Source organism: Ambystoma mexicanum, chromosome 3p, assembly GCF_040938575.1.
Source record: "Ambystoma mexicanum isolate Mex_15411 chromosome 3p, UKY_AmexF1_1, whole genome shotgun sequence".
Taxonomy (NCBI): Eukaryota; Metazoa; Chordata; class Amphibia; order Caudata; family Ambystomatidae; genus Ambystoma; species Ambystoma mexicanum.
Genome location: NC_090925.1, coordinates 24,875,070 through 24,901,101, shown reverse-complemented (window position 1 = coordinate 24,901,101; position 26,032 = coordinate 24,875,070). Strand labels below are relative to the sequence as shown.

At 45.0% G+C, this 26,032-nt stretch overlaps 1 protein-coding gene across 1 annotated transcript in view; it reads right to left on the bottom strand.

Annotated features, from left to right (window-relative positions):
• The window catches only part of PRODH (proline dehydrogenase 1), a 283,848-nt gene that overhangs the window by 129,511 nt on the left and 128,305 nt on the right, over positions 1-26,032 (bottom strand). The window contains exon 8 of the mRNA XM_069650361.1: positions 1,458-1,539. Within this exon, the coding sequence (XP_069506462.1) occupies positions 1,458-1,539 (82 nt within the window). The remainder of the gene's footprint in view (positions 1-1,457; positions 1,540-26,032) is intronic.

Here is a 26,032-nt window from a genome sequence, read left to right as displayed (position 1 = left end):
CAAAGCCATCGAAAAAGACATCGAGAAAGTTGGTAGAGGCCTCGAGGAACTCGAGAGTATCAGAATTCTACTCGAGGTTGTCGACGACGTTCGCGTGATCGAGGCTCTGGGTATGGCCACTGGCTGTGAGGTGGCTGTGGGTTTGTCCATTCTCTGCGTCGAAGACGGCGTCGAATCGACTGACCTGTGCGTCGAAGAACCCTTCGATAATGGCGTCGAAGACGCAGATCTATGCGTCGAAGGGATCTTCGACGACGAAGACACAACCTTGCCTTTACTCGATGGTTCGTGACGAGTAGGTTCTTTCGCCGGGTGCTGCGACTCGCAGCATTTTGATTTTTCTCCCTGGGTATCACCCTCAGCAGTCTTCGAGGGGGTCGAGGCCGCTTTCTCGAAGACGCTAAGCATCTTTTTCCTGAATTCCTCCCACTCAGCCTGAGAGCTATGTTTTGTGGGGCAGGAGACCCTTTTTGGGGGAAACAGAAGAAGAAGAGGAAGGGGATCTTCGACGTCTCTTTTTTGAATGCTTAGATCTCGAAGAGTGATGGGAACTGCTTTGAGACCTAGAACGAGAATGTATTTTGTGATGGCGAGGAGACAAATGTCTCAACTCCGCCGAGGAAACTTTTGAAGAAGTTTTAACTGCCTTACCTCTCTCGAGCTTCCCCTTACACTCCTTCAAGGCTTTCGCCGTCATGGACATGCAGTCCTCACACTCCGAACAATGGTGCTCGACTCCCAGGCACCACAAACCGATCCTGTGAGGATCCGTCAATGTCATTTTCTTTCCACAGTCTCGACATTTTTTGAAGCCGGACCGTGGATTTGTCGGTTCGGATGAGGAAGCCATCGAGTACGAGTCGGTATTCACAAGGAATAATGAAGTATAATTGACTGAAGAACTGAGCAATGATATTCCGAGGACCCACGAAGCGCAGAAAAACGGAACTGAGCAACGGACGCTGCGCGTGGCTATTCATGGGCATGGTGACGTCGGCGCCGATACAGTGGCTGTTGAGGGACACCAACTCGACGGACGTCGATGCGCAGCACCCTCTGCTGAAAAAAAATTCTGAGGCCAGCAAGCTGGAGACGAATTATCAAAGATAAGGAATACGTCGGAGGACACAATCCCTTCGAACTTCCCTCCACAAAGCCCCCTGCATCATTTGGGGCTCCTGAGCTACACGTTCACATGCACTAATTTGGAGGGGGGGGGGACATATACATGCATCTCCACTGGAAATATTTATCAGCCACCACCACCTTGGAGTAATCTGGAATGTCGGTGCCTGCTCAGGAGACGCCTGCCCTCCCTGGCACCAAAAGAAACCTCGACCACTGCAGAGGTACCTTTTAACTCTGCATTGGTACAATCTCAAATCCCAACAACCCACACAATCATTTCACAGTGATCGAGAATCATCAGTTGTGAATAACAGTGCACACATACATACCTGCAGGTTTGGCACTAGGAGCAGTTTAGAGATTTTTGTCCTGCTGTCAATAAGGCTGTTCCAGTCCAACAGGTCTACAGTACTGCAAATTTGAAAGAAGAGTTACTACCCATCACACACCATTGGCAGCACAGAAAGTATTGCCACTTTCACTTCCCCCCCCCCCCCGTGGTGCAAGTTACCAGATCCTAGAGCACAGCTCCCTCAATCCAGCTTCACAAACCCATAAAGTAATTCTTCGCGAAAGCGTTCCAGATGATCAAGCAAGCTGTTATTGGTCTCCTACGATTGAGTCACTGTAAATCTGCTTTCTTGGACCCTGCAGTATGGGCCTTCCGCCGACAGCATTCAGGGCAACTGGTGATGTACTACTATGCGCCTAGCAACAGATGCCTAGGTAACAGAGTCCACCTTGCCTTTTAGCAAAAGCTGCACAAAAGCCATATAAAATAGCCAGGAAAAAGCATCAGGAAAAACCTTAGAAATGATAGGTCATCAGCAAGTAAAAGGGCAACACATTTCAGTTTTGAAACCCAGCTAGTTCACTTGCATTAGTGTCGCCAGGGAAACGGCTGCAATAATAAAGCTTACAGACCCACCCGTTCTGATCAGATCATGGAGTGCATAAAAGAAAAAACCTCATCATCCAAGACCCTCTACTGGTCTTGCATTTTCTAAGTACTCTGGACAAGTACCTTTCTTAGATTCCACGCGACTGTTAAGGACTTCAGCTCAAACCTCAACTGAGTCAATCTTCCTTCACACTGTATATAGGTCTAGGCCATTTGTGGTGCACTCTTTCTTGATGCACAAAGTCAAGAAAGACAAAAGCATGAAACAAATCAACGGTTAAAAAAGGTATTTTAATGAATGTTTCCCACTGCCATAAGGCAATGTGGACCCATGTGCCCAAAACTTAAATTCAAACATTGCTTTTTGTTTGCCAAGTTCTTGGGCATTTTAAAATATTTGATCCAAGAATTTAGAACTTGGCTCTTCTCTAGCGAACTCAAAGGAAATGCTTGTATGACAAACAAGGAAGATGTGGGGGAACCGCTGGTTCGTCATTCGAGGTCTGGTCTGACATTTTGCCAAAGAGGTGGCGTTGTCCCTCTTTACTAGCACCACGCTCACATGTGTAGGGCATGACCACTGATGGTGCATGGGACTGAAACCAATTGTGGGCACTTGGAGGGCTGTTCGCATTTTTAGCACAAGACCCCTACTTTTAATTGCACTCAAGGCCCTGTTAGCGATGGAGCTTTTCAGAGGTAGATTGCGAACTGCAGACTTACTGTTACTAGGAAAAGCCAATTAACCTGTTAGGACAGTTTTCCGTAAAACCATTCAGCGGAGACAGTACAAGACTCTACTCTTACTAGAAGGCTGTACCACCAGAGTTCATGGTAGCGTAGACAGAACAGTCAGACTTAGCTTAGGAGGAAGAGAGGGCTGTACAATCAGTACAAAGAAATAGTAATAGAAATGGTCCAAAGAAACACTGAAACACTATGTATTGTAAAAATAATATGTTAATTTAAATACAAGTAGGCCCAGATAAATCTTGGAGGAAATATGTACCATCACAGAACATATAAACACATTATGGAAAAACACAATACTATGCTTGAAGGTACACAGACCAAAGCATATAACCTTATTTGGAACACCTAACAGGAGTTCTAGGTAAGTCAAAACCAATAGTTACTTTTAGATTACTTTCAATAATACCAGGGAAGTACACCCTATCAGTTGTACCGTGGCGCTCAGCAAGAAATTACAAAGTAATATCAACTGGACAATATACTTTTCTGATCTAGTGAAACTGATTCTAGGAACCGTAAAACACCTAGAACTCTGATTCAGGATAACAGTTATTCTAGGGGAGTTGGGTCTTGGGGTGTAATATTCAATTGCAGTTGCTTTCCAGTTCACAGACTAAGGGAAGCAATAACTAACTTATTTTAGGAGAACACCGTTCTACTCAAGGCAAGTAAAACCTATACTTTTTTTTTACAAGAGCTATAAGCAACTTAAAGGCAGGTGTAGACAAACTCTTTTTGTGTCCGTCTAAAACCAACCAGGGAAAGCAAAACCCAGTTTTACACTATGAGTGACTCAGTTATTCTAGGTAGGTAAAACCTAAGACAGACTTTTTCGTGACCGGCTAACAAGTCAGGGGAAGCAAGACACAGTTGGGGACACTCGTACATTTATCCTAACCGGAATAGTGAAGTGAAACCAACAGCATTACTTTTTTGGGAAGAGGCACAACCAAATCACAGGTGAGTAATATAACCTTACATCTACTTTCTGTTAGAATGGCGATCAGTTTCTGAGGAAAGAAAGAGGTTACATATACTTTTCAGAAAGGCAAAACATTTCTATGGTAAGTAAAACAACCTTATATTTTCAGAATGACCGAACATTTCTAAGGTAAGTAATAACTTTTCTAACTGTTCACTCTGAGTTACAGTTACCAACCAACTTCATTTTCAAGTAAGTAACTTATAAACAGGTATTCTCGTTTCTAGGCAAAAGGCCACTAGTGTGCGGTGCAGTGTGTTTTGAGGCATTACTGGCAGAATACTATTTTTCCCTGGGAGCAGTCTTTCTTCACCTTCTATCCACCAGGAACATTTCAACTGCAATAATATAAAATAACCACACTGGCACGGATCGCGGTGCAGTGTGTTTTGTGGAGAGTGTAACGTGCCCAGAACAAAATAACTTCCTGAGCTCACTTCTGCGAACCTAATTTACTGCGGTGAGCATTATGCACTCTAACATTACAATTGTATTGCATAGGCTTTCATTGATAACAGTACTATCCTAATTCTATGTAGGAGCATAAACATTGTGGCGATACCGGGAGTAACAGTGTTTCATGATCTCGGACGACTTGGGATATCAGAGACCCAATGTGTAAAATGGAAACAACGTAATGGATCACCCATATATCATAGGAGGGACTGTGGGTAAATGAACACGTGTTCTCTTGTGAATCGATTCTGTAATTCCAAAAGCATTTTCTTTCGCGCTTTGCAGAGTGGATTCAGTGTGCTGGTTTCAATCTGCGAGAGAGACTGTGGGCAAACAAGCCGTTGGTTTCACAGCTTGCATATTTTACAGCATAGGCTCCTTTCTTTGGGCAAGACACTGTAGGAGAAACTGCTGGCATACGAGCTCTTGATCTCCTGTGGCACAGTGTGCATTTCTGAAAACTTAAGCCTTAACATACAACACTAAGATAACTTACCTTGCTGCCTACACGCTGTAGAAGATACTGCGGGCTAATGAGCCTGGGATCTGCGGCAGTTTGTAATTGTAAGGTGCAAGCTTCTCGGCAATCTATAGAAGAAACACACTGTTGCTACACGCCGTAGGAGAGACTGTGGGCTAAAGAGCCATGGTTTTCCGGCAGTTTGTAATTGTAAGATGCAAGCTTCACGGCAATCTATTGAAGAAACACACTGTTGCTACACGCCGTAGGAGAGACTGCGGGCTAATGAGCCTGGGATCTGCGGCAGTTTGTAATTGTAAGGTGCAAGCTTCACGGCAATCTATTGAAGAAACACACTGTTGCTACACGCCGTAGGAGAGACTGCGGGCTAATGAGCCTGGGATCTGCGGCAGTTTGTAATTGTAAGGTGCAAGCTTCACGGCAATCTATAGAAGAAACACACTGTTGCTACACGCCGTAGGAGAGACTGCGGGCTAAAGAGCCTTTGATCTCCGGCGGTCTGTAATTCATAAAGGCGCAAGCTTCACTAGAATTAACAGGAGAACTCACTCTTGCTATATGTCATAGGAGAGACTGTGGGCAAGCAAGCCCCTGATCTCATGCTACGCGACATAGTCCCAGTCACATTACTGGGTTTTCACAGAATACACTGTATTGGCCGCATGGCGTAGGAGAGATTGATTTTAGTGAAAGCCTAATTGTATTTGTTCTTAAGAAAACTTACTACCTTCAAGTTACCCGAAGCCCAGTAAACTACAAAAATAGAGTAGAGTAACTGCCAGCATACAGCCGTGAATGCATTAGAGTAACTGCCAGCATACAGCCGTGGATGCATTAGAGTAACTGCCAGCATACAGCCATGGATTCATTAGAGTAACTGCCAGCATACAGCCATGGATTCATTAGAGTAACTGCCAGCATACAGCCATGGATTCATTAGAGTAACTGCCAGCATACAGCCGTGAATGCATTAGAGTAACTGCCAGCATACAGCCGTGGATGCATTAGAGTAACTGCCAGCATACAGCCATGGATTCATTAGAGTAACTGCCAGCATACAGCCATGGATTCATTAGAGTAACTGCCAGCATACAGCCATGGATTCATTAGAGTAACTGCCAGCATACAGCCATGGATTCATTAGAGTAACTGCCAGCATACAGCCGTGGATGCATTAGAGTAACTGCCAGCATACAGCCGTGGATGCATTAGAGTAACTGCCAGCATACAGCCGTGGATGCATTAGAGTAACTGCCAGCATACAGCCGTGGATGCATTAGAGTAACTGCCAGCATACAGCCATGGATTCATTAGAGTAACTGCCAGCATACAGCCATGGATTCATTAGAGTAACTGCCAGCATACAGCCGTGGATTCATTAGAGTAACTGCCAGCATACAGCCGTGGATGCATTAGAGTAACTGCCAGCATGCAGCCGTGGATGCATTAGAGTAACTGCCAGCATACAGCCATGGATTCATTAGAGTAACTGCCAGCATACAGCCATGGATTCATTAGAGTAACTGCCAGCATACAGCCGTGGATTCATTAGAGTAACTGCCAGCATACAGCCGTGGATGCATTAGAGTAACTGCCAGCATACAGCCTTGGCTGCATTAGAGTAACTGCCAGCATACAGCCATGGATTCATTAGAGTAACTGCCAGCATACAGCCATGGATTCATTAAAGTAACTGCCAGCATACAGCCTTGGATTCATTAGAGTAACTGCCAGCATACAGCCATGGATTCATTAATATTTGCATGAATGCTGCAAATTTGAAATCTGTCTAAACAAAGAGTTGCACTGGTTTAGAGTTCTTTTCCTTATTTATCTCTCTTTGTTGTAGTTTAATTTCTTAAAGGTTTTTGAGAACTCCATGAATTAAAAAAAATGTTTTAAAAAAGTAATCTTACTTCATGGTGGTTGGCCTGAGAAGTGAGAAGAGCCAAAAAGAACAGGGCTCTTTCAAAAATAAACAAAATATGAATACGGCTGCAAAAGCAGGCAATTCTCTGAATGTACTTCCACTATCAACAGACAACCTTCATAGCGAAGGAACATCTAATGATGCTAAAGTGGCACATAATGTTGCGTTAAAGAACAGTGAAATTTCACGTCTTACTAACAATATAGAAAAGGTTAATGCTATAATTGTTCAAAATGAACCCTCTGATGTTTTTATGGGCCCTCAGGCCACAATTCAAAATGATAAATATTGAAACAGCAAATTGCCTAAAAACGGATTCCTCATGTTCCCCTACACACGTGGATCCAGAGGACCTCCTGAAATGTGCCCACAATAACTTTCTGATGTGTCAATTTTAGCACCAGTTGCATCTAGTGAGTTGGGGAAGCGAGTGCATCTATCCCTAGGCCCGTTCACTCCAAGTCCGCATCTTCCTGCTATGATAGATGAAGTGCGTCTGTATAATGATGCACATTTACTATCCAATTGTTTGGAGGAGCCTACCATTAGCACATTACTGAACTACTCTGCACATTTAGCGCCTCTTGTTGCCCCTGCACAAGATGATTTGAATGATTCAATAAGATAACCTTTGCTTGATGGAGCAGACCCTGATTGAAATCAGAGGGAGTTGATTCCTATTCCCATAAGAGAAAACATTAGAAACACAAAATCCCTCACCAATTGAGATCTATTCTTTTCCTGTACTCCCTAGAATTCTGAATTTATTGGATAGGGGCATGACACAAAACTTGACATACGGGATATTGGGTCAACACCAATTGATATGATGGCCAAAATTAATATATTTGGGTTTATTTTGGCATGTGGCTCAAACATTCTCAAAAATCAGGATATGTCTGGAGAAAAAAGTGTTTGCAGAGTATCTGTTGCCACACAAACTAAAATGATCAATGACAACTCCAATACCTTATACAACTGCATCAATTGGTGTGCAGACATCTGTAACATCATTGGAAAAAGCCTATATGTGATAAATCCCTATATGGAGGTAGTTGAGATACAGGAATGTGTAAATCACATGACATGGGGGTGATATGTGGGAGATTGGCAACTCTAACACATAAATTGGTAATGATGGAAAGGGACATCCAAAAATAGTTCTTCTTAGTGGGTAGCGGCCCTTCTATATTGCATTCAGAAATAAAGCTCCCGCTGACGCAAGGTGACTCAGATCTTTCTCCACCTAATAGTTCATCGCCTTTGGTAGATATTTTAACAGACAAATGAATTCAGAGAAAAAATGACAAATAATTCTATCATACAGCCTGAATCTTTTAATTCTCCTCCACAAACTACTCCAAATTTACGCAGAATTAGACTTAAAGAGGACAAGGCGAGAAGAAAGGAATTAGGATCTACAAAAATTGTAAAGAAAAAAAAAGAAAAATATGCAGGGTGTTAAAATTCATGGCTGTCAGGAATCAGGGCTGGCAAAGGCGTGGAGTGCTAAAATATGCCCATTAAGATATTGGAGACTTGGAACTACAGTTCCCAGAATCCTTAGCGCTTTCCTGTAGTTGTGCACGTGCACGCACTGCCAGCTGTCTTGAATTAAGAACAGCTTATTAGCAGGCAACGGCAGTGTGCAGGTGTGGCTTATTTTGATGCAGCTTTGAGGCAGGCAGCCGCGTGCGGAGAGGAGCGATGTAAGTCCCGGAACTCTGAACTTTCCACGGCCGCGGTTCGGAAGGAGCAGGAAGGCTCGAGGTGACAGATTACTAACACGGCGGCACGTTCATCGTCTGGGAAGTCCCGTGGGGCTCCCCAGACCAAAGATAAGTACTTGGGAAAGCACAGTGTTTAATGACATTTATGGAATGTTGTCGGGAGTGATTTACAGCGGGCCATATTTCGTCTGGGAAGTCCCGAGGGGCTCCCAGACCTAAGATAAGTAGCGGAGCACGTTCATTTAATGCAGTGCTGTGTGTCAAGTAAAATAAACGTTACATGCCGTAATAAGAATGAACATGCAAACGTAGTACCTGGCTGGGCATTCGGATATTTGTATAAGTGTAAAGAAATAGCCATGGACAAAAACTCTACATGACATAGCAATGACGTTAATCTTCACTAGTGCAGTGAACTAGTGGGGGGTACCATTTAAGTTTGTAGGTTGCTTCTGCTGCCCAAAGGGCCATGTGTCTTGTTTGATCATTATGGGAATTTCTTCCTTCTGTGCGTTTCCATCATGTTGCTTGCTTATGCGTTTGCTGTGAACCAGCAGGGTGTAGTACATGTATCAAGGTGTGCTGCTTAGGAATTGGGCAATATCAGTAGCGCTTATGGTATTGATGTTGGTTATATGTTAGAGTAGGGTTCTTCCCTGGTGCTTGCCCTGTCCCATCCAAATTAGGAGTTCCTTACCCTCTCTCCGGTGTTCCTAACTCCCCATCCTATCCACCAGCGCTCCCTAACCCCTCTTCCCTCCCCATTGGCTGCCACATGGCGACCTGTTCTCTATATCAGGCGCCTGTGCCAACCACGGTGGGAGGGTCGAGTTCATTCGGCTTCCGTGGTCCGGGTGAGAGCGTCGATCTCTCTTCCTTTCCAGTTAAGTGTGATTGTGACAATGGCCACTACTCAACAATAAGAAATGTGCAGAATCTGTCTGTAGAAAACATCGACTGATTTGAATAATTTTGGTAAAAAAGCTGTAAAAGGGGATACGGTTACAAATTCCACCAGAGCATCTAATCTAACTGCGGGCATTAACACCGAAAAAGGAGTTGCTATCAGAAATCCTGCCAGGGCTTCCAATCCTTCCACCCTTGGCCTCTGAGATTGTACATAATGATCCTATTAACATACAAGTAGAGCAAGATAAGGAGAATGTAGATGTACACTCCATCACACTGGAGAAAAAAAAACATTGTTGCATAATTATAAGGACTCACAAGTTGACTCAATGAGCCCAATTCACAGAAGAGTTTTATAATAGCAAAAGCCCATTGGAAAACGTTCTGTGAATCAGGGCTAATGTCTTTACCTGTACATCTTAACACTGGAGGAGAGGGTATAAAGCAAACTAAAATGTCACCTTTCTTTGCTATTTTGGGGTGAAAAAACGAGGGATATTCCATAAAACCAGCAGCTTTCAAAAGTTTAATGGAGGAGGGTGCTGCAAAACCAATAGTTATTACCGAACAAATAGAAATTAGTAGAGATGCTGCAATAGGTGCATGTATTGGTAATAAAGCATCTCCCAAGCCATTAACTTGTACCCCTACCAAGCAACAAACTGCACTGAAAACAGAAATCTAGTCTTCAAAGATCATGGGATGGGAGAGTAATTTAGAAATGAATGGTAGAGTAGAACAAACAGATTGTCCCTGTTGCACCTATTAAAACAAATTCCAGCACTAGGATCGCTAAATCAGATGCTATTGAGTGGGTTACACTCCCTCAGAACAATAACCGTATGTTCTGTGGGTACCAATCCATCATCATCTCAAGACTAATATGGGACCAGCGTTGAATATGAGATCTTGGGTTATAAGCTGTTCGATATGGATTCCTTGGATGATGGCAAGGAGTTCATATCGTTTGAAGCTGAATTACCTTATGTAAAGAAAGAGGGAACTTGCATGACTGAGAAAGAAAGTCTCAACTGCCTCTGTAGGTCAGGGCTGGTCATGGGTTGAACCAGGGATAAAAACCTTCATGGCGCTTGAACGAGGGCTCGCCCAACTTTACCACTGACTATTAAAATAACCTCATAGAATGCTTGTGGCTCAAATCTTAATTCCTGGTTCCATAGCCCAAAACATCAAAATACAGCCACGGTCCTGATGATACTAGAAACCATGAGGTGTTCACATTTCCAGTTGAATGGCTATGAAACATACGCTGCTACACAAGCTGTGACTGGTCGACGAAGTGGCGTACTAGCGATAAATAGGAACCTTAAAAAGTAAAATAAACTGGTTCACCCTTCTAACGGATTGTTGGCTATCAAAGTTCATCTAAATGGGAAAAAAACGAAATCATTATTAATCAATGTCTAGCAGAATCTGCTGAAATATAATCTAGAAGAATTTCACCAAAGAATATCCAACATTTTGGCGCAATGGGCCATATCACATCCGAACTATGAAATCAAAATGGGTGGCGATTTTAATTCTGACTGATTTGAGGGCCTAAAAATCAACAATGGCTTCATAATTGAAGACATAGCCTCGGAAAGTGGACAAAGAGGAAAAAAATGTGACTCTTATGTTACAGAATGGGATCTGTCGCAGTCAAACACAAATCAGGCCGATCACCTCCCCTGTCATACTTGGCATCAAGGTGGTTCCCACTCTATGAAAGACTATTTGTGTATATAACTAGTTGCGGGTACGTGAGTAATGGGGTTCCTGGAGTGGGTGACCACATGCTGCTTAAATTTGATTATCTAACCAAAACTTTAACCTTTGAAATAAATCCCGCTTTAGCGTTTATAGAATTCGACCATCCAGGCATCTCTCTTAAATGGAATTGCAAACTAGCCCTAGTATTCTCTATTAAATATGGAACTTCTTTCCTCTAGGGTTTTGACTAATACAAATATGCATCAAACACACAGGGATAAGATACTATCTGAAATTGTGTATTGTCTAAAAACAACCATTATATCAAATAGATGAACAAGTTACTTCTTACCTTGTAACGTTCTTTCAATGGGATGTTCCTCCGACGTATTCCTTATCTTTGATAATCCGTTTCCAGCTTGCTGGCCTCGGAAATTTTTTCTGTAGAGGGCGCTGCGCGTCGACGTCCGCCGAGTCGATGTCCCTCGACTGCCACTGTATCGGTGCCGATGACACTATGCCCATAAATAGCGACGCGCGGCGTCCGTTGCTCATTTTGTAGCATAAGAAAAGTCATGCCTGAATTGGTTATTGACCTTGAAGGAGCGTAAGCTGCAACCACAAGGGAAGTATTACTGCGGGGATGGATGGGAGGGGCGATAAGGAATACGTTGAAGGAACATCCCATCGAAAGGGGGGTGGGAAGGGTAGAACGAAGGTAAGGTAATTTTCTGAGCAATATGAAATTCAGAAACCACCCTTTGGGAGGAAATTAGGCTTCACCTGTATGACAACTTTGTCCTTGTGGAAAATTGTATGTGGGGGTTTACAGGAGAGAGCTTGTAGCTCGCTCACCCTCCTAGCAGATGTTAGTGCTACCAATAGGACAGTAATAAGCGTGAGAAATCTCAGCGAGCAAGAGTGAAGTGATTCGAATGGAGTGCCCATTAGGAATTTTAAGATAAAATTTAAGTCCCATAAGGGAACTTGGAATGGTTTTGGAGGATAAACATTAGTTAATCCCTTGAGCAATTGTATCACTAGAGGTATTTTGAAATACGATGGTTCCTCCGTAGTGCGTTTGAAGATTGAAATCGCTGCGAGATAGCCTTTTACGGTGCCAACTTGAAGGCCTGAGTTTGCCAAGTAGAGTAGAAACAATAACACCGTTGGTGTACAACATGAAAAAGGGTAATTATTCCCTTCTCTACACCAGCTGCAAAATTTGTTCCAACAGCAGCGGTATAAAGACTTTGTTGCTGGCCTTCTGGCCGAAAGCAACACCTCCATGACGTCATCAGGGAGATCCCAATCCTTGTACCTCACCCTTTCAGAAGCCAAGCGTGAAGGTTGAGGGTTCTGATGTCTGGCTGGAGAACCTGACCTCCCTTCTGCGAGAGAAGATTCTCTTTGAGTGGAAGACGGATTGGAGGGCAGATGGACATATCTAGAAGGTCCGGGTACCACGTTCTCCTGGCCCAGTCTGGGGCAATTAGGGTCATGGTGTTCCAGAATCTTCTCAACCTCCTGATCATTTGAGGATTAACAGGGACTGGTGGAAACGCATAAAGGAGTGGAAACACCCAGTCCACTACGAACGCGTCTCCTAGAGCTCCTCTCGGGGGAAATTCCCTTGAACAGAACAGATCGCACTTCCTGTTGGTGCTTGTGGCGAACAGATCCACCTGAGGGGTTCCCCAAAGGGCGAAGATCTCTTGAAGGACTTCCTGAGCTAGTTCCCACTCGTGGGAGACTGCTCTGCCTGCTCAGAACGTCCGCTGTCAAGTTCTTCTCTCCAGCTAGGTGGACTGCCGATAGAAAGATTCCTTCCTGAATTGCCCAAAACCAGAGCTGCATTACCTCTCTGCACAGTGGCAGTGACCCTACACATCTTTTGTTGAGGTAGTGCATGGCCACCGTGTTGTCCGTCATTATTAGGACATTTCTCCCCTGTACAGATGGAAGGAAAGCTTTCAGCGCTAGTCTGATCACTCTCAGCTCCAATAAGTTGATGTGTAGTCTGGACTCCGATGGAGACCAACGACCGCTGATGGTCAAGTCGTTGACATGGGCTCCCCACCCCGTGAGTGAGGCGTCTGTGACTACTGTTATCTCCGGCCATGGTTGCCAAAACAGTTCTCCTTTCAAGATGTTCTCTGGATATGCCCACCATTGAAGGTCGTGGGCTACCTTGTCTGGAATCCGGAGGAGATCTGTCATTCTCCCTGAGAATTGCGACCACAGTTCTCAGTGCCCACTGAAGAGATCTCATTCTCAGGCGAGCCTCTGGCACAAGGAAGATGCAGGATGCCATGAGGCCTAGCAACCTCAAAAAGTCGAACGCTGGGAGACGTTGGGCATTTTGAAACTTGGTGACCATCTGCAGAATATCTTGAGCCCTCACCTCTGGTGGTGAGGCTTTTCCCAGGGAAGTGTCCAGGACCGCTCCAATGAACTGGAGTCTGTGATGGTATCATCTGTGACTTCTTTAAATTGAGGGAGACGCCCAGTTTGTGAAGGATGTGGCAGACAATCTAGCTGGGTCTGAGCTTTTTCCGAAGATACAGCCCTGATCAGCCAATCGTCCAGGTAGGGGTAGACGTGGATCCCTTCCCTCCTTAGACTCGCAGACATTACCTTAGTGAAGACCCTCGGGGCAGAGGTCAGCCCAAATGGCAGAACTCGAAATTGATAATGAGAGTCGCCAATTGCGAACCTCAGGTATTTCCTGTGTTTGAGATGGATTGGCACATGGAAATAAGCATCCTGAAGGTCCAGAGATACCAGCCAGTCCTGGAGCTGGAGGGCCTGAAGGATCTGAGAGAGAGTTGCAATCTTGAACTTGTCCTTCCTGAGGAACTTGTTCAATTCTCGTAAGTCCAGGATGGGTCTCAGTCCTACTTTGGTACCAGCCCTTGTTCCTGTCCGCTACAGGTACCGGTTCTATGGCACCTTTCTCTAGCAGGTCTATAATTTCCTGCAAGAGGAGCGGATCTGGAACTTTTAGAGAGCTGTTCCCCGGTGGATGACTGAGGGATGTGTAGAAAGGATAGGCAGTAACCCTGGGCAACTGTCTACAATGCCCAAGCATCTGACCTAATAGCCTGCCATTCCGTCAGATGGTGAGTTAACCTGCCCCCTACAGGTGTCTTGTGTGGAAAGACACCAGAGTGGTTTGGGGGCGGCTGATGCAGATGCCGAGGGTAAAGAGGCGCCTGCTGCTGCTGCGGCCTTAGTACTTTTGACCAGTCCACCTCGGGTGGATCTCCTTTGGCCTCTTTGAGCCGGCTGTCCTCTGCCTTTCCCGAATGCGGAATAATAGCGAAAGGACTTTCCTCTCCCAGAGGTTCCTGAGGGGCGAAAAGGAGTTTGGCGGATAGCAGCTCCTAAAGATGTTGCTGCTGCTTTAGAGGTCTGCAACTTTTCCAGACTGTCATCAGCCTTTTTTTCCAAATAATGAAGAGCCGTCAAAGGGCATATTCAAAAGTCTGGCCTGTACATCTGGAGCAAAGCCAGACTTTCGCAACCGCGCATGCCTGCGGATTGTTGTACTTGGCGCCATAGCCCTGCCGATAGTGTCAGCGGAATCGATACCAGTTTGAAGTGACTCGCACATGGCATCTTTGCCATCTTTAATAATGTTAAGTAAGGATTCCTTTTCCTCTCCTTCGGGTATGCAGTCAGCCGCTGATGAAGCACACTCCCACAGTGTGTGACTGAATCTGGCGAGCGTATAGGTGGCGTTGATGGACTTCAATGCCATACTACAAGAAGAGAAGAATTTCTTTTCCATAGAATTGTACCTCTCGTCATCTCTATCCTGTGCGACAGTAGGGTAAGCAGTCCTGCTGCTTGATGAAGTTGCCGCTTGGACCACCAGGCTCTCTGGAGTCGGGTGTTTCGATAAGTATTCAGGGTCAGCTGCAGCTACCCTATACTTGGCTGATAATCTTTTATTGACAGCAGCAGGGATAACTTCAGGAGTTTCCCAGTTAGATGCAATATTTCTTTGTAAGGCTGTATGGAAGGGGACCACAGGATCCTCCTGTGGACCTTTGTCTAATATGTGTGTCAGGTCATCCTGTTGAAAAACAGGCGAAGGCGCAGACCAACCCATGAATTCAATAATTCTTGCCATCAGGGTTCTATAGGGTGTTTCGGCATGTTCCCCTGGGTCTGGCTTAACAAAATCCACTTCTGAGGAAGTGTCCAGCCCATTTGCCTCATGTAATGATTCCTGTAGGTCTTTCAACCTTCTTTCCTCACAGTTGAAATCCTCTGAAACAGGTAGTGTGGTCCTCTGCAACCCGAAGGTTTCCTGGTCAGAATCTTCCCCTTCTTCATAAATTGAAGATAATCCAGGGTACTCTGACCTCTGAAATGGTATAAAACCCATTTCTAAGGCAGAAGGAGCCAAACTCGTCATTATTGGGTGAGAAAACGTCGATGTCGTCGACCCTGATGTGACAGGCTTCGAAGGCGCTGAGAACTGCCTCGAGAAAACTGGAAGAACTCGAGAGGATCGGGATCCTACTCGAGGATATCGACGACGGTCTCGGCGTTGTGCCGGAGGCTCTTGGAATCACCGTTGGCTGTGGAGTAGCCGTGGTCTTCTCTTTCATCGGCGTCGATGTCGGCGTCGACGATGGCATCGAGTCGATCGACCGATACGTCGAAGAACCCTTCGACAACGGCGTCGATGGCGCCGATCCATGCGTCGAAGGGATCTTCTTACCTGATGGCCCGTGGCGCTCTCGGGTGGAATGTTTCGTGGGGTGCTGCGGCTCGCGGCGTTTTGATTTTTTGGGTTTTTCACCCGGGGTATCACCCTCAGCTGTCTTCGAGGGGGTCGAGGCCGCTTTCTCGAAGACGCTGAACATTTTCTTCCTGAATTCCTCCCACTCAGCCTGAGAGCTGTGTTTTGTGGGGCAGGAGACCCTTTCTGCGGAAACCGAAGACGAGGAAGGGGATCTTCGACGTCTCTTCTTTGAGTGTCTTGATCTCGAAGTAGCTCCCGCCATTCGTCGAGATCTAGAATGGGAATGTTTGACGGCAAGGAGACGAATGCCTCGACCGAAGAAACTTCCGAGGAGGTTTTGACTGACTTACCTCTCTCGAGCTTCCCCTTGCGCTCCTTCAAGGCTTTTGCCGTCATGGACATGCAGTCCTCACACTCCGAACAATGGTGCTCGGCTCCCAAGCACCACAAGCAGATCCTGTGTGGATCCGTTATCGACATTTTTTTACCGCAGTCTCGACATTCTTTGAAGCCGGATTGCGGCGTTGGCGGTTCCGATGAAGATGCCATCGAGAACAAGTTGGTATATTCGAATAGATGAAGATTAGATTATCTGACTGAACTGAGCAACGATGTTCCGAGGCCCCACGAAGCGCGGAAAAACTGAACTGAGCAACGGACGCCGCGCGTGGCTATTTATGGGCATGGTGACATCGGCGCCGATATGGTGGCCGTCGAGGGACATCGACTCGGCTGACGTCGATGGGCAGCGCCCTCTACAGAAAAAATTTCCGAGGCCAGCAAGCTGGAAACGTATTATCAAAGATAAGGAATACGTCGGAGGACACAATCCCTTCGAAATAGACATGTTAAAAATCAAAAGGCACGCCTACAATAAGGAAGTTGCTTGGTCCAAAAGTGCTAAAAACAGAAAAATCAGAGAATTAACCTTCCTATAAATCAATATAGAGATAAGAGGTTCATAAACCAAACTCAAAAAGAAACTGCTCAAATCACTGAGGATCGATATAGACAAGAGATAATCGGACTCCGATCAGGAATTTGTGTAACCCCAATTATATTCTGTGGGCTATAAACAAACTTAATCCTTCGAGAGCTGCCGGCCCAGATGGTATTCCGTCGTATGTAATCAAAGAAGATCCAAATCTATGGGCTTCGATCTCGCAAATAAAGTTTGCTAAGATCTTCACTACAAAATCTATCCCGAAAATTGGTTCCAATCTCTTGTTATTCCCATTCACAAGAAAGGAGATCTCTGAAGCGGGCAATTATAGGCCTATAGCTTTGACTGACACGCCATCCAAAGTGTTCACATATTTGATCCTTAGGGAACTGGAAGAAATCTTGCTCCAATTAAAAACTCTTGCTTTCAGGTGGGTTTCCGCAAAAGAATGGGAACTCCCCTGAACGCAACAATATTGGCTCATTTCTTGGAGACGGTTAAACATAATCACACAGGCCTCATCTATTTGGCATCCTTAGATATATCATCCACATTTGATTGCGTAATACAACCAATTTAATGGAACAAATTGCTGAGACTTGGAATACCAATGAGATTAGTACAGCTGCGCTACATCACAACACCATATACAGAATTCATCTGGCACACATGCAGTACTGCCTGAAAAACAACCTTCAAGCTAATGCCCTCAAATCTAAAATGGTGAACATCTAAATTCTATTCATAGTCGGTTATGGAAAGTGGTTCTTAGCTTTGCCAGGTCTTTGCCTAATGCATTGTGAAGGCATGAGTTAGGTTCAGTATCATTGCCGGTCAAGTGGCACAGCGAGTAGAGCGCTCGCTTTGACATCAGTGCAGAGCCTGCAAACGCAGGTTCGAATCCCGGCAGCGCCAAACTCAGCGTTTCATCCTTCCGAGGTCGATAAATGAGCACCACACACCGTGGGTAATAATAAGCAGCGCTCAGATACCTGAGGGTTCGTAGCGCTAAATAAATGCCAAATTATTATTATTATTATTATTATTATTAAGGGGCACTAACAAGGGCTATTCAGACTTCTAGTGTGCCCCCTGCCCCTCTGTGAGTGTCTGTGTGCCCGCCTACCCCTCCGTGAGTGTCTCTGCGCCCTCACCCTGCTTGCTCCCCCCTCTTTTGCTCTGCGTTCCACCCCCCTTCCTGCCTCCTTCCCTTTCCCCTCCTCACTTCCATCCTCTTCTACTACCTTCCTACTCCCCCCTTCTGTATTCTCCCTCCTCTCAGACTTCCCCCTCCTAGCACTTACTCCTATCATCTGTTCCGTGACTCTTGATAGCAGCTTGTCTGTCTCCCCTCCCCCCACCCCCCTTGTTCTCTCCCTCCCCCCCCTGCTTTTCAAATTTGTCACCGACATTTTTGCTCAGTAGCGTGCCTTGTTCTCCTTCCCCCTCCGTCCCCTTGACCCCCCTCCCACCCCACCTCTTGTTACCACCTGCACTGCATAAATTGTCGTCAGACATAGTAATGTTACTGCTTGCTTTGTTCTCCTTTTCCCTTCCCTCTTGCCTTACTTGTTCTATGCACTTGCACTATCAGAAATGTCGACAGGCCTATTATGATAGTTATTTTAACATTCTGTATTGTTTCAAGGACTTTTTGCTGAATGTAACTGTATTTTCCTATGTCCCCTCCCACCTTGAAGCGCTTTGAAACACATTGTGTATAGGCGCTATATAAATAAACTATCATATCATATCATACATGTGTCAAGCAGGATTGTTGTTTGCCCTCTACTCTGTTCAATCTTTATTTAAGTGATGTGGTTGAAATCTGGAATAATGACAAAATAACATCTGTTAGACTGGTTAAATTAAGAATACACTGGCTTGCATTTGTAGATCTCAAATTCTTTGAAAAGACGCCGAGGGGGTTGCAAATAAAACAAACTATTCATGCAGTACTGCCTGAAAAACAACCTTCAAGCTAATGCCCTCAAATCTAAAATGGTGAACATCTAAATTCTATTCATGGTCGGTTATGGAAAGTGGTTCTTAGCTTTGCCAGGTCTTTGCCTAATGCATTGTGAAGGCATGAGTTAGGTTCAGTATCATTGTCTTCAAGACTTCCTTTGGAGGCAACTATTCAAAATCATGAATCCACCTAAAAATTCCCTTTATGAAGATCTAGATGATAAAGGAAAACAGAGTTGAATCTATGAATAAATTCAGTCATAGAATTCAAACCTTACTTTTCACCATTGACTCAAATGAGGGTGAGCTAACCAACTGCCCAGGGAAAGTTAAAAAATAAACTGTATGACTAGGATTGGATGAAAACCGTAGAGTCCATGAGCAAGTACTCACCTCAAAGAATATGCGTTATCCTAGAAAGAGAAAACAAATAAGCACTTATATCAAATGCTTTCCCTGTAATAAAGCACAAGCACTGTATATGCGATTTCGTTTTAATAACTTTCCTACTCAAGAAAGAACAAGGCACTGGGTCGGCAATTAAGGTACAGATGAGGATTTGTGTTGTCTGTTTCTTCAACTGCCCGCAGAAATTGAAACTCTAAAACACTGGATATTGAAAAGCCCACACTTTGATACTCGCACATTACAGCTTTACGGGGATGATAAGTCAATAAAATCTGACTTCTTTCTCAATTTTCTTTGGTTGGGGTGACATTTCTCTATTAGCCTTAACTCGCTTTCTTAAAGTCATCAATTCTCAAATACATCGGTATAGGCTGACTAAAGCAATGAGATGTCATCGGTATAGGCTGACTAAAGCAATGAGATGTCATCGGTATAGGCTGACTAAAGCAATGAGATGTTTTATCACATTTTTGGTGGTTTTAGAATGTTGAGAAATCAAGTAAAATATTTCACATCAACTAAATCTTTTAACTCACAATGTAACTAAATGAGATGATATGTACCTTGAGACTATGTTATCTAAGATTGTAAATTGAATAAATGTTTAAAATTTTATATGAACATTGATATTAATTTGTAATTTTATGTAGTGTATAAGGAAATACTGTAACTTTGTAAAGGTTGATCGATTCAACTATAAACAATTTTTTAAAAAAAGCCTTTCCCTTATTCTTGGAGCATCAGTGTTCTCATTGGCAGAAGGGGGGGGGGGTCACTAGGCTCTAGTGTCCAACAGGCAGTGTCAGGATAGGTTCTTAAGTAGCAAAAGTAAGAGTTCCTAAGGAAGACTTCACAGGTGAGCATTGTACTTTAGACTTAGTCGAGGGTCCAGGGGCCAGGGGCTTCACAGAGGACACCCTACAAGGATTACAGCAGGGGCCTGGGTGCACTGGATAAGAGGACTCCCAATCACAGAAAACGCCCCAAAACTACACAGGAATCACATGAGACTTAAGGCAAGTAAATACTCAAGCCAGCACAGTACCTCAGCACAGAGGAAGATTTTGCAGCAGGAGGACTTCAGGATATGCAGCCAAAAACCCGGTTGAATTCCTTCATCAAAAAGAGAGCAGACCGGACACTGGAAGGACTTTTTCAGCAAGGATCACAGGGCAGGCTCTAGGCAAGGTTTTCCTCGCTGCTTGATACGGCTTTGTGGATTTGGTGCCTTTTTCAGTGTAAAGACCGGCAGGGGGTGTCTGTACTTCTGCCCTCTATATGGTAGAGGAGAGGCACAGCGGACCCCAGCCAAGATTCTCTATAAGGTAGCAATGGACGAGCAATCAAGGCCTAGCTTCTCAGGAGGTGATGCGGGCTGGTTCTTAAGTGCAGTGTAGTCCCCGAACCCCCACCAAGGAATGTCCACACACTATTACTGAAAACACAGTCTTTATATAATATTCAAAAGTATGTACACAATAACGCACTTTGTACTTGGAAGTCAATAATGATAAATATATACACGTCTAGAGTGGTACCACTAATGTTATCAAATCTCATTAAAGTGCATCAACTGTACGGTTAAAATGTCACACAGATCAATAACGAGTAAACCAGCAATAGAGATAGGCAGGAACGTAAGATGGTTGAAACAATAGGCAGAATGCTGACCCCTACCGCTAGGCACAGTTCTGTGTGGAGATCCCCCCCCCCCACCTGGGCAACCTGTAAATAAAGATATATAGCACAAGCCCAGTCCATATATTGTCCGATAGTCTTACTTCTTCCTATTAAGGTTGTACCCCCCCAATGTACCTGGTGGAGTAGAGTTCTCCGACGATGCACCGACCGATCCTTCTTGAGTGCCTCCCTTTCAGGCGGGAGCCACAGATCGTCGAGAGGTGTCGGGGAACTTGGCGTTCGGTGTCGGGGAATCGACGGCCCTTCTTGAGTGCCCTCCCTTTAAGGCAGGAGTCACGGGTTGTCGAACGTCCGACGGTGAACAGGGTGAACTATGGCAGGGAAGTGGCTGCTTCATTCCTAGTGGTGCTCGTCGACGACAGAGCGTTGGCGTCCTGCAAGGAAGAGGCGTGCGGGGCACCTCGGTGACAATAGTTCTGGACCGCAAAGAGATGAAGAACTGTGGCCCAGCAAGGGCGTCGAGTCGTCGGCATCTCTGCGGTCTGTAGGTGGCGGGAAACCCCACCGGTGGATGCTCCTCGGCGCGTCGACGGTCGGGCCTTCTCCAGCGGGAGACAAGCGGACGACGATGCAGACGAGAGCGTCCGATGATCAATGAAGTTCTTAGGCAAACGGGAGCACGGCGGCTCCAGTCGGCGACGGCGGTCGTCGACGGTGGCGGACAACAGTCCGAGTGCTTCTCCTTGGAGTTCCGCAGCAGTCCCTGTATCGGGTCGGCAGCCTGTCGTAGGTCTGTCTCCCAGGGAGCGTTGGCAAAGATCAGCTGTGCACGATGGTCCCTCGTAGCTCGGGAAGAGGGCGCCTTACCAGGTCCTCTCCGGGTCAGTCCTTGGAGGCACAGCAGCTTTCAGATTGTGAAGGAGAGCAACAGCAATTCTTCTCGTCCAGCAGAGCTTCAAGGTCAAGCGTCAGTTAATCCAGTTACTCGCCGTAGTGGACTTCAGCTTCTGAACACGATTCCTAGCAGTGAGAGGTCCCCAGATATACTGTTGATCTCCCATTCATTCCGCTGGGTCACACTCAAGCGTCCAATCACGACTACGGGCATTCATACAGGCAGGCAATCAGGCACACGAGGTATTCAGGCCATTCACTTCTCTCCAGACACTCAGAACAAGTTATGTGGATTGGGACAAGTACCGAGCCATTCAACACTCCAAGCTGCATTCATACCGGTTTCGGGCAGGGTTGTCTCAGTCATTGTGTCAACCACCAGATACTAGACACCCACAACACAGAATGCATATTCGTCACACACTATTCACCCAGGTCCCACCGACAGGAGGTACCCACAACATACATTACCGGGAAAGCTACAGCTAGTCTGACTGGGCCTTCACAACACCATATATGGCACTTCCATCCAACAGCCAGTCAGGGGGAAGGGACAGAGTCAGGGCTTCCCAGGACTTTGGGAAAACAAGGTAATGGGTAATAGAAAGCAAGAGGCCACCGGGGCCATCTTGTTTTCCATCAGGGATCAACGGATCCCAATGGCAGGGCCGGGGTATCCCAAAATGGTGGATACTCCGCGCACCTGTCAAATTCAGTATGGAGCTGCCACCAGCCCATACACTGCTCTGTGGGCCACCCACAGGTGCCCAAAAACATACACTAGGGGCACAGGGTTGTACCCCCACCCATGGGTGCCATAAGGTTATCCCACGGGTCCGTTCACCAAGCCAAAAGAAAGAGCTGCACCGCCAGGAGTCCCACATGAATTCCTGCGTGGAAAACACGACAGAACACACGATAAAAAGCAGTAAAGGACAAGGATACAGTAAAGGACAAGGATACGGAGGCCCTGTCCCTCCGATGCATTTCCAGCATCACATTCAGGAGCACGGAAGACCGAATATCGCTGTCGGATTATCGTTGTTTGCCAGGTCCAGCACTATGGTGAGGGGACTTTTCAGTTTGGAATTGTGCCTTTGGAGATCCAGCCGGATGCCCACGAAGGTTCAGCTCGATTCGGAATTCGGAAAACTGCACAGCACAATGGCTTGAGGTCCCAGGGTATTTTAGCTGGCAAGGTCGAAGCACGGTGTGGGATGTCTCAAAATGCAGCGCCTACTGGGTCTCACCAGGCACTGGGTCGGGGTTGCAGTGTTCGGAGTCCCCAGGTCGATTGGAAAGAAGAGCTACAGCAGACTCTGGTTACACAGCAGGCTCTTCGATCACTGGAAATAGTCAGCCGCAAATTCTTCATCTTTGTCTTCGGTTTTGGTTCCAGTGGTCGACTACCTCTTCAGCTTCCATGTTCTGACTTTTATGCAGAATCCCAGCCAAACAGCCTTACAACATTCAAACTTGGGGGGGAGTGGGGGATTGGCAATCCTTTCAGGACAGCCAGCCTACCAGTTTGAACTGGAATCTCGCACTGAGCCTGGAAGACAAAGGGCTGCAGAGTGTTGGTCTCCTCCCTTGCTTCCTGCCTTCACAGACAGCCTGGAGCCTGGGCAGGGGAGTCCACAGGACTACCCCCGAAGATAAAAATCACACAAAGGAATTACCCATCCTGGGTGTCAGGACAAGGAACAAGAAAGCACAAGGAACATTAAAATGGCAAATAAACAAGACAGGGGGCATTTTGGTAAAATGAACACCCATGTGTCCCTTTTACCGGGGCTGTGCAAATACTGAATACAAAGGTTCACTTCCACCAGCCATTAAAAGGTAAGTTTGCCCTTGTAACATAAATGTTGCATTTAAAATGAGAAAGGGGATACTCTGCATCTCCCTAGCTCTCCACATAAGGTGGGGTTCAGGGGGCTGGTCTCACTTAAAATGTAAAAGGGATCCAAAGATCCTTTCCACCCTTGGGAACTGTAGTTCTCACAAAGTTAGCCAGAGAAAGTTAAAAGATGAGTCCCTAAGGCAACCCACCAACAATATTCATGTATTGCCAAAATGTTGTCAAATGTTGTTAAAATAGTATTGACATGGGGAGTCTTACAAATGACAGTAAAAGAGTCTGAGTGTGGAAAACGTTTTCCACACAGGAGGTATAAGGAAAAATAATCCACCAGTAAAAACCAAAAAGTTCTGGGGTTGACACGCCAGGAAGACGTATCATTACTATGAAAATCTTGCGTAACAAAACCAATTTTAAAAAGCCAGTGAACTCAAATTGCAGCAGATGTTAAGAGGCATGGTAAAAACAGTAAACTTAAGTTTAATATTCTGCAACAAGTCTGGAAATGGTTTTGCACAGTCTGCAGCATCTTCTTAAAGTCTCCTTTCATTTATAATTTAACTTTACAAAAAGTTTCCTTCTTCACCAAGGCATAAAATAAGCAGTGTCACATAGCAATTTGCTGTGCAATTCTGTAGGTTTGCTAATTAAATTGATACTTGTGTAGCACAGCTAGCTATTTCAATTACCTTGTCCAATGAAATCACAGCTCACCCAGCATTCCTCTATTGCTCTCAGGGCTCCTTCCACCCTCTTATCTGTTCACTGCAAGTGCAAAGAGGCTAATGGGAGATAGCAAAGACGATTTCTACTGCACTATTACAACTGCCAAAGTCCTGTTTGGGGTTGCTAGGCTAGAAACATTCTCATTTTATTTTTCTTCAAATAATTGGAAACCAGAGGCAATCTGGATTATACTTTTATTAAGCTAACTATATCCTTTCTGGCAAAAAACAGTATGTGTGATTTGTTTTATTTTGTTTTAACAGAGTCCTGCAATTCCCTTCCTAAAAAAGTTGTTAAATAATGCACAATTACAGTATTGCAACACTTCATTGTCTGCGGGTTTTTCAGTAAAGTTTAAGTGTACCAAAATCTCAGTGTCAAATCGATTTAATTTTGTTTGCGAAAGTGCATCGTATTGACAAGTGAACATTTTTGAATATGTACATTATCACACGGCCACATGCTTTTGGATGGCAAACCTAGTTCTGTGACCTGCTGGTTGCATAATCTGTGCAACTAGAGCTCAACCCGTGCGCTGATCTCAAATTCATAGTCATCCTATTGTGAGATGGCTGCAAAACTACAATAGTCCACCTAGTTTGCCAAGTTCACTACTTGCTAAACTATCCACTCTGCTTAGACTTCCTTTTACATAATGAATACACAAAGCTCACTAAAAGTGTACGCAAAGTAGTAATCAATAGTTCCATACAGTATGTACAGCTAGAGATCTACTGCTCTGACTGTCTATAGCGATAAATATCGTTTTCATTGATCCGTAAGGCTGGAATGCTGCATTTACCTGACTCAGGCTTGAGGACCGTTAGCCGTCCTGCCCTGCCTCCGACAGTGGTAATTAATGCTATATTGAAACAGTTGATATCAATGACAGGCAAGGGCCATCTTGGTCACCTGAGCTTGACAATTACCCTCCCTGCTGCAAAACCACACTACGTCTCAGGCTATGACTTTACTTTAACTTTGAACTTTTTGATTTTATGAAACTTCTGAACTACTCCTTACATAGCAAATGAAGGGTGAAGCATACAATTTATAGGACACTGCGCTGTGCAACACTGACTGCACCCAGACGCACAGATCCTTGCACTGAAAAACGTTTTCAGAGCCTTTTTATCATATCTATTTTTTGTGTTGTCCATTTATGCAGCTAACCTTTACATTTTACAGACACTCATCGCACTAATGTATTACTTCAGAGTTACAAAGAAATGCAGTAGTTTTCCTAATGTCTTGTATACAAATCACTTCTGGTGACATTTAAAATAGGAGTACAAAATTGCTACTCAAATAAGTTTGTTAATCATAAAGCAAATTCTGCTAATCAATTTTTGAAAACGAATGTATGCCTTTCTTCACCCATTGTTTCCTCAATTAATTTACTGTGTTATCGTGCCGTTAAAGGGTGAAGTTTCCCAACTGGAGCCCCCCCACTGATGTGGAAAGGTCCCAGCCTGAAACGAGGGGGTGCAGAAACACATGCTTGGCTGAAAATGGGAGCGCTTCTACATACAGATCTGTCAAAACAGCAAATTCCTAGTGTAAACAATGCCACTTTTACATATTTTATGATGCACAGTATCAAACCCTGGTGCCAGTACACAAAGTGTACGCTCCAACTTCACATCTAAGTACACAAATGAATATGAAAAGCATTGATTCCATCAGTAAGGTGACGGGTCACGCAAATGTTGCTGCACTTGGCTGCAGTTTATCTTTACCATGTCATGACCCAACTGATTTGTAGACGATATGCCGGATGGGGAAACTCGGCGCTGTCTCCAGTTACCACGTGAAACATTAAAGCAACCAGGAATCTACTGTAGAGTTT